Source organism: Atta colombica, unplaced genomic scaffold, assembly GCF_001594045.1.
Source record: "Atta colombica isolate Treedump-2 unplaced genomic scaffold, Acol1.0 scaffold63, whole genome shotgun sequence".
NCBI classification, from domain to species: Eukaryota; Metazoa; Arthropoda; class Insecta; order Hymenoptera; family Formicidae; genus Atta; species Atta colombica.
This window is the reverse complement of record NW_017259554.1, coordinates 739-10,235: the sequence shown is the minus strand read 5'-3', so window position 1 is coordinate 10,235 and position 9,497 is coordinate 739. Positions and strand designations below refer to the sequence as shown.

General features: G+C 33.7%; 1 protein-coding gene across 3 annotated transcripts; it reads right to left on the bottom strand.

Moving 5' to 3' along the window:
- Nucleotides 1-4,403: 4,403 nt before the first annotated feature.
- LOC108692162 (exocyst complex component 6) lies at nucleotides 4,404-9,025 on the bottom strand. Of its 3 annotated transcripts, none has more exons than XM_018200318.1 (13): nucleotides 8,664-9,025; nucleotides 7,721-7,886; nucleotides 7,051-7,337; nucleotides 6,863-6,965; nucleotides 6,511-6,750; nucleotides 6,274-6,441; nucleotides 6,133-6,204; nucleotides 5,913-6,047; nucleotides 5,453-5,823; nucleotides 5,138-5,372; nucleotides 4,921-5,062; nucleotides 4,655-4,841; nucleotides 4,404-4,531 (listed from the first exon to the last, which is right to left on the bottom strand). In XM_018200318.1, the coding sequence occupies exons 1-13, from the start codon at nucleotides 8,729-8,731 to the stop codon at nucleotides 4,405-4,407; spliced, it is 2,301 nt and encodes a 766-aa protein (XP_018055807.1). In that variant the 5' UTR covers nucleotides 8,732-9,025; the 3' UTR covers nucleotide 4,404. The 3 variants fall into 3 exon arrangements, with proteins under 3 accessions (XP_018055807.1, XP_018055806.1, XP_018055808.1); XM_018200317.1 differs by lacking the exon at nucleotides 8,664-9,025 and adding an exon at nucleotides 8,338-8,519; XM_018200319.1 differs by lacking the exon at nucleotides 8,664-9,025 and adding an exon at nucleotides 8,338-8,519 and having other exon boundaries at nucleotides 4,452-4,531; nucleotides 4,704-4,841.
- Between the last annotated feature and the right edge of the window lie 472 nt (nucleotides 9,026-9,497).

Below are 9,497 nucleotides of genomic sequence, written 5' to 3'. Positions count from 1 at the left end.
CTATCTCTATGAGAATTTTATCGTTACTTCAAACATCTTGTATAGATTAATAAATATTAAAATTTTCTTTCTTTTTTTTAAAGAATTTGGTAGCTTCCAACAAATATTCCATGCTATTAGATGTACAAGTTTGCTTCCGCCGTTTGCCTATAGATGGCTTTAGCGGTAAGTGGTGGTCGAAATAAATAGATCATAGACGTCATACAATAAACTTGGGCATCTGTCAACATAACCCCATAGAAACATTTGTCGATTTGTGTCTGCATCATAAAGTTATTCTCGATTGAAAATGTCAGTTTACGAGCCAAATTCTCGTCATTTGCGCGGGAGGTTTTAATTTTTTGCTTCAATATGAAGAAATCTGCAGCTGAGGCTCATCGAATGCTCTCAAATACTTATGGTGAGGCTGCTATTAGTGAAAGAACGTGTCGTGAGTGGTTTCAACGCTTCAAGAACGGTGATTTTGACGTCGAAGACCGGCATAGCGGTGGAAGAGAGAAGGTTTTCGAAGATGCAGAATTGGAGGCATTACTTGAGCAAGACTCGTGTCAAAATCAAGAAGAATTGGCACGATCATTGGGAGTGACTCAACAAGCCATTTCAAAACGCCTCAAAGCCATGGGAATGATTCACAGAAGCAAGGAAATTGGATGTACGAATTGAAGCCGAGAGATGTTGAACGGCGTTTGTTTGCTTGTTAACAGCTGCTTGAAAGGCAAAGACGGAAGGGATTTCTGCATCGCATTGTGACTGGGGACGAAAAATGGGTTCATTATGATAATCCCAAGCGCAGAAAATCATGGGGAGTTCCCGGTCATGCTCTGTATTTGGTGGGACCAGCTCGGCGTAGTGTATTATGAACTGTTAAAACCGACTGAAACAATCGCAGGCGATCGGTATCGAACGCAATTGATGCGTTTTGAGCCGAGCATTGAAAGACAAATGGTCGCAATACAACGAGAGACGTGATAAAGTGATTTTGCAGCATGACAATGCTCGACCCCATGCCGAAAGTAGTCAAGACATACTTGGAAACGTTGAAATGGGAAGTCCTACCCCACCCGCCGTATTCTCCAGACGTTGCTCCCTCTGACTATCACTTTCGATCAATGGCACACGGCCTGGCTGACCAGCATTTCCGGTCTTATGAAGAAGTAAAAAATTGGATTCGTGGATAGCCTCAAAAGATGACCAGTTTTTTCGACGCGGGATTCGTACGCGACCCGAAAGATGGGAGAAAGTAGTGGCCAGCGATGGACAATACTTTGAATCATAAATGTATAACCAGTTTTTTACAATAAAGCCTCGAATTTCGGAAAAAAAACGGCGGAAGCCAAGTTGTACACCTAATACCTGATGATGTGAATCTCGATAATATCGATGAATGATTACAAATTTGAATCACTCTCAAATGATTACAAATTTGCATCACACATCTAAACTATATCACATGCAATATTTATGTGTATTATTATTTATTTTATTTCTACTATTGCATTTCTACATTGCATGAATTTGTCATAAACTAGGCGTTGTGCTTGTTGTCATTTTACTGTAATTATTGTTGATTTGTATTTAATCTCTATGTTAATATTTCAATAATGTAACTCCTATATTTCTATATCAACTTATATATTTACTTTATATTTTGGTATAAAAAATTTTGATGTTGTTAATGGTGTAATATCGTAAATTTCTCGTGATCGAATGAACAATTATCAAACTTTTTGTATAATTCCAAGAATAATTACACTATATATGAAGTGTAGCAATTGAAACTTTATACATATATCATACTTAATCCAGTAATTGTATGATGTGTGATCCATTTATATAGAATATAACAATGCCACAAAGAAAATTCAAATAATATTGAGTATGGGAAAAAGTTCGTGGCGTTTTTCCCGCTAGATGGCATTAAATGCTCAGTAGTCGGCAATTACTAATCGCATCGGCAACACTAGACATGCGTTTAAAAAGTGACATTTTAACCTTTGTTTTGAGCCGAAAAAGATTGAAATCGGTGAAGTGGATCAAAAGTTATTTTATTTTGAAAATGGAAATAAATAAAGAAAAAAATTCGCTATTTTGCAGTATCACTATGATAAAGGCAAGAATGCTGCACAGGCTTGTGAAAAAATTTGCGCTATTTACTGTAATACTCTAAATCAGCAGCGCGGAAATGGTTCGCTCGCTTTCGTGCTGGAAATTTCGATGTGAAAGATGAACCTCGCTCCGGTCGACTAATCACTGAAAAGTCCGATGAAATGTAAAAGTGAAATGTCATGGTAAAAGTCGAGCATGATAAGCATATGAGCACTGTGAAGATTGCCAGGGAATTAGGCATCGACTACAAAACAATTTTAAATCATTAACACAAAGCTGGATACAAGAAGAAGCTCGATGTTTGGGTTCCTCACGAGTTGAGTGTTAGGAACATGATGGACCAAATTAACATTTGTGATACGCTACTGAAACGGAATGAAATTGAGGCATTTCTGAAGAGAATGATAATTGGTGATGAAAAATGGATCACCTATGACAATCCAACTAGAAAAAGATCGTGGATAAAGAAAGGAGAGAAGGCGCAAGCAATCGCAAAACCTGGATTGACGAGGAAGAAGGTGATGTTGTGTGTATGGTGGAACTGGAAGGGAATTGTTCACTATGAGCTGCTATCGTCCAATCAAACAATTAATTCCGAACTCTACTGTGAACAACTGCAGAGATTACAACAAGCAATTGAGAGGAAGCGGCCAGAATTAATCAATAGGAGAGATGTCGTCTTTCATCACGACAACGCTCGACCACACACATCTTTGATGACTTGGCAAAAATTGCGAGAGCTTGGCTGGGAAGTTTTAATGCATCCACCGTATAGTCCTGACATAGCACCCTCAAACTATCATTTGTTTAGGTCTCTGCAGAACTCTCTTAATGGTATAAAGCTAGCTTCAAAAGAGGCCTATGAAAATTACTTGAAGCAGTTTTTCGATCAGAAACCATAGAAGTTCTATCGCGATGGAATTATGGCTCTGCCCCAAAAATGGTAAAATATTATAGAAAATAATGGAGCATATTTGGTTTAAATAAATTGATTTCAATACTCTAAGAAAAACACTTTAATTTTACTAAAAAATCGCCACGAACTTTTTCCCATACCCATATACTCAATAGGTATATGAGAATACAAATATATATTATTTCAATTCTTATTTCTTCTCATATTAATTCCTGCGTATTTATATAAATATTTATACACGATGAAAATCATAATTTGAAATCAATAAATAATAAAAAAATACTTGTAAAACAAAATATTATTAAGGAGCTTGTAGGTGTGAAAAACAAATATAACTTTTATAATAAATATTCATTGTTAAGAGTCACGTTTTTGCAATAATATATAAAAATTAGTGTATATTTACACATTTTCAATATACAGACGTACATACATACATACATACATGTATACAGGATGTCCCAGAATATCTGAGACAATGTTTGTGTACAGGTAGAATGTGTACAGGTAGAATTAAACTGAATGGAAAAATTCTCTAGCATTTTGTAATCTTTATAATAGTATGTAATAGTATATAGTAATTTTGAGACCGAGTGGCAGAGTAGACAGAATATTAGTCTGCTATGCTGGAAATTCCGGGTTCGATTTCCAATATTAGGTATGGGAAAAAGTTCGTGGCGTTTTTCCCATACCTAATATTTTCATACACTCGTTTTCTTCTTGGAAAGAAGCGGCAACCGAGAGTATCCTTGCCCAAAAATATTTCTTTAAACAAAAATTTCGTCGTTTCGGAATTGACATTAAATTGTAGGATCCATATGAATTGTGTACAACCAGCGTGTGCACCATAGGCATATGAGAAGAAATCACCATGCTCGGACGCGAGCAACAAGACTAAAAAAATGAGAGTATCCTTGCCCAAAAATATTTCTTTAAACAAAAATTTCGTCGTTTCGGAATTGACATTAAATTGTAGGATCCATATGAATTGTGTACAACCAGCGTGTGCACCATAGGCATATGAGAAGAAACCATGCTCGGACGCGAGCAACAGGATTAAAAAAATGTAATAGTAAATGCAAGCGCGCGGTAAGATACAATCGCATGAACAGTTATTTTCTTTTGCCGTCATACGTTAAAACTATTGTCGTTTGTAATAAACTTCCAACTTAATGACTTACGACCGATGAGCGTGTACTTAGGGGTAGGTCAGGCGCGCTTATTTGGCGATCTTTAGAAATTAATATTTCATTAATAAACTACGAAAAATTGAAAGATGATAAAAGATTCCTTTCGATTCAATTTAATTCGCTCTATTTGCACATGAACGCATTGTCCTAAATATTCTGGGATTCCTATAAATATATAATTGATTTCAACTTCTATTGCTGTTGAGTAGTCTGTGCTAGTTGACGTAATTGCTTTAATACAGTTTCAAGCAATTTCTTTTTGTCTCTTTCGCTTTTTTTTAACACAGAGAACACTGTTTTCTTATCAGATTCTTTCAATCTAAAAACACATGTTTATATATCAATACAATGATGCACATTAATATTAATAATATTAATATATACAAAACAAAGATGCAAATATGTATATATATATATGTATATATATATATATAGTATGTACTTTTCCAGTAGAAGTACAGCCATATTCGGGGTTACTAAATCATATTTACTAGAATCATGACCATAATCGTGAAAATAAGTAGGCCAATCCCAACTCATAAATAAATCTAGTAATTGTCGCAATTGCGAGAAGTACTGTAACAAGCTTCCTTCTGGTAAACCAACGACTGGTTCAGAAGCAGCAAATTCTGCAAATTGTAATTTAAATTTTTATATTAAAAAAAATATATTATGATGAAACATTATATAAAATATATAAAACTTTACGTTCGCACTGTATCGTATCTAAATTGACTTGCTGCAATGCACCCATAGATATCTGTTTCACATCTTCACTAATTAATATATCTAATATAGCTTTAGCGATGTGAGAACAGGCGGATTTGCATGCTACTTGAGCTACTTCATCCTGAAATGTTAATTATCGTTTATTACATTCCAAAAATTGCATACATAATCGCATATATTATGTCGTAATATTTACCGGTAAATTGGTGAAACATGTGAAAGTGCTCTGCAAAAACGCAATAAGATCTGTAATGAATCCCGAGGCATGTCCTTGAGGTTCTGTCAAGTTCCAATCGTAATTCTCTAATTCCAAAAATTCATCCAGCTTATTTTTCAGTTTATCGCAAATTTGCTTCTCAGCATCTTCACGTGCAACTCGAAACATAGCAGATTCCACGTCCATACAACTTAATTGACCTTGATGAGGTGTGCTAAAAAAATTATATGTTTAGTCGCTCACAAAAATATTATTATTTTATAATAATATTATTATTATATATTAGATGTTTACCCAGTAATATTAGTCACAAATTCTTCTAAATACTTCGTAGATTTCTCAAGATATCCGGTATTTATAATAATTTGTACTACTTGTAAAAGTGCTAATGATGGTTTACGAAACAACGATGATAAGCATCCACTGAAAGTTCTTGTTAATAACAAATTTGTTGATTTGCATATCATTTCATCAATTTCCGTTTGCGTGAAGTTCAAATCCTCTGAGAATTTTAAACAAGCGTAGATAAATTCTTTCACTTGCTGGTACACCTTCGGTACCATATCAGAAAATGGAAATTTCTTTGGAAACTCGGCCTTTTGCAATTCATCGTCGTGATAAGGAAATAAATTCAAAACTTTGTCATATTCTGCTTGTGTTGTAACCTGGAACGTAATGATCGAGTAAATATAAAAAATAATAAAAAATTCAGCAGTCTCTGGTTAAAAGGATTAAATGTAAGTATGATGATTACCTGAATTGGCAAGAAATTATCTTCGTCCAAAATATCTCTGAATACTTGAACCCAATGTTGCATCAATACTTCGTTATAATGTACTCTAATTTCTTGTAACAAATCCCATAATTGTTCTACAGAGTAACCATAATCCTGTTTGTAAATAATGGAAAAAACCGTTTAAATCATATATGCATATCATATGAATGATAAAAAATAAATGCACTTTGCTACTTACCCTTAAAGTCGTATTGAATAACATAATAAGATTTTTTATTTTTAATATAAGTGTAGCGTCTGTGCAACATGCCTAAAAAATATAATTCTTATATTAATTATTATTAAATAAAAATATAACAGTGTATGTATAATAATTTACCGAATATGTGCGCAAAGCATACACTATGGTAGACAAAGCCTTGGTCCAAAGCTCATCCAAGTATGAGCGAGTAGCTAATCCGTTACCTGTATTCAATATATGATCCTCTACCACAAAGAAACCAATGATACCGTGTAAATAAGTCTGATATTCGACTATACTTTCGTGCTAAAAGTAAAAAAACTATCTCTTATTACTGAAACATAGACATGAAAAATATTCAGTGATAGAATTTACCATATTGATAGGTGGCTCCAAAACTAGCTCAGCTTGTTGTTTTCTTTGTTGCCTATAATATAGTTTAAAAGTTTCTCCTTCTCTGAGCACAGTATAAATATGCATACATCGATATACAGGACTGAAATCCATTAAATCTTGGGCACTCAGTTCTTCCTCGATCTCGTTTGACTGATTCACGTAAGTTCTCTTTTTTTTTCTTCCTACAATTTCTGCCTCAGTCGCTAACTGTTCAGCGGTCTGATATAAAAATTACTAAAGTTGACAAATTATACATAGATAACAAGCCTACCTAGCCTAGATTATATAGCATATAATTATAGACATTAAATAAAAGTAAAAGAAAACCAACATGTCTCATTGCAACTTCCCCGATTTTTGGTGAATGCTTTATAATATTTTCTAGAAAATCTCTTAAATCAGACATGGATGCATCTTTTATATTCTCACGCAATCTAGAAAAAAAATAATTCACAATGTTTTGTATTGTTACATATAATACAATGAGATACTAAAAAAAGATTTTTTTCAAACACTTACTGTGGAATTTGTTGAGTAATTTGAGAAGAAAACCTATAATTCGTAACTTTCGGTAAATCGTGATGCTCCAATTGCTCCAGCGTTTTCAAGGCTGGATAATAACGTTTATCTTTTAATTGTTTTTGCAACTTTGCATACGCGGCTAAGACAGGAAGGCACATAGTGAGACTATCTACAGCAGCAGCCATGTTGCTCTCAACTTTGCGAGCTTTTACGAGTTCTTCACCCTTTTCGATCACTTTAGTAGATGTAGCAGTAATGCATTTGTCAAGTTCCAATATCTCTGCCTATATAATGATGAAGCTGAATTAAAGAATAATTTACACATACAATGGCAACCAAAAGTTTTAGGCCAGCATATAATTTCATAATAATTTTTGTCAATATTGTTTTTCTGTTTAAGAATATATTTAAATAGAATTCTCTGCAATCAAGGACACGGTATTTTAAATGTTAGAATATATTAAGGACTTGTATATTAAATCTTTATTTCTAAAGATTCTTTACTGAGCATAGAATAAAATTATTCAGTGACTGAAAACTTTTAATCCTGCTAAAACATTGCTATGTCATAGTTAAATATTTATATCTAATTATTTTTAAACATAAAACTAATTAATTGAATAAACTAACTAATTAATTAAAACTAATAAAACTAATAACTAATAACATTTAATTGTTGCGCCTGCGAGCGAACTTGCAAGAGCTCCCGAACAGAATCGTTAAATCCCTGATAATGATGATTGCACATCCTCTCGATGTCCTTATCATGAGCCTTAATACGGTCGTCGAGTTTTTCCATAAATTTCTGATGCTCATGGCCATCGTAAATCGCCCTGCAACATAAATTAAATGTGATGACAATTCTCGTCATCTCTTATGATGAATACATATTCATTAGCACTAAAGTATATAATAAATTTTACATAATAAATTTAACATTAATGTATAATAAAGGCTGTTTTATATAAAGTATTTACATATAGCAATATAATATAATCAACTTTGACACTGAAATACATACACACACACACACACACACACACACACACACACACACACACACACACACACACACATATATATATACATATATATATATTGTTAGGGAATGTCATATCACAAACATTTTAATCGTTTAAAATATTTATATACTTTACATTTGGCTTTGCTAAATTTCATGCATAGCAACTTTTAGCACGCACTAATCTAATATTATGCGAATGGCTGAATTTGCTGTAATAGTACGGATTTCTAAAGTATCCACTACATTTGCCATTCTGATACCTGAAGACGAGGCCTATGCTATTAGTATCGGTCGATTCTATTTCATAAAGTAGATATTCATGCTTCGGCACCATCGATGACAGAAGATTTTGTGATAAACTAATTGACATTTCCAACAATGTTGTGACTGCAAATTTGCTCGAAAAATTCGCTTGAGGATATAAGTTAAATGCGGTGAACGCGTCTACAATACCATCCCTCTTTAAAGGGATGCCACCCCCTCAAGTGCGCATATGCGAGCTCATTGTATCTACGTGAAGGGGATAGATTTTGGTGGAGCGCGTATTTTAATCTGAGATCTCTATCTCTGAACTAAATTCGCTTACCGGAACGTTGGACCCAGATAATCATCGATGCCTTCGATCTCCTGGATCAGAATATCGTACCGTTGCATTGTGACTCAATTTCAAAATTACAGCAACAATTTTGTCAAGCAACAATTTTGATCAACTCATCCGACAGACTCGTTTGTTTGACAGATCATTTAAGAATGTCTTATCCTCAGATTATGTTTAAGTTGTGGTTTTCCTATTTATTGTTAGTTTTATTGATAGCACATCATTATTCTAATTTTACGTTTAATCATACAATTTTCAACACATTTTATTAAAGAGAAACATGAAAGAGAGCTTGAGAGTGCACAGTATACATCAGAGGTGCTCAGTTCATTTAAAAATTATGTCCAAATAATGCTGGATTCACATTGAATACGACGTACGTATGACGTTCTGCAACCAATCAGAAAACAGAATTTTATTTTGTATCAATGATACGAAACAAAAGCCTGTTTTCTGATTGATTACGGATCCAGTACGAATTCAACACATAACCTTATGACACAGTATAAGGCTACGTTCCAAAACTTCTTCTCTAAGAAAAATTTTACTCAAAATATTGGGTTGTCCGGAAAGTTCGTGCCGCAAAAGATTTAAATTTAATAAATTAAATTAAAAATTTAAATCTTCTGCGTTTCAATTTTCCTTCAAAATCGGCACGAACTTTCCAGACAACCCAATATATAGTATATTATAGTATATAGTAAAATCACAGTATAACTAGTAGGGACATTCCGTGTCGGCACCTTTGATTCCTGCGTCGCAATTACGTGAGTATCCGCCATGATAACGTTTGAAAAATCCAGAACCGAAAAAGGATATAAT

Coding starts and splice junctions, on each gene's coding strand:
- LOC108692162 (XM_018200317.1), bottom strand. CDS start 8,447: ATGTCAATTAGTTTATCACAAAATCTTCTGTCATCGATGGTGCCGAAG. Junction 6,205..6,273: donor ATGCTTTGCGCACATATTCG/GTAAATTATTAT, acceptor TATATTTTTTAG/GCATGTTGCACAGACGCTAC. Junction 5,063..5,137: donor CATGTTTCACCAATTTACCG/GTAAATATTACG, acceptor TTAACATTTCAG/GATGAAGTAGCTCAAGTAGC.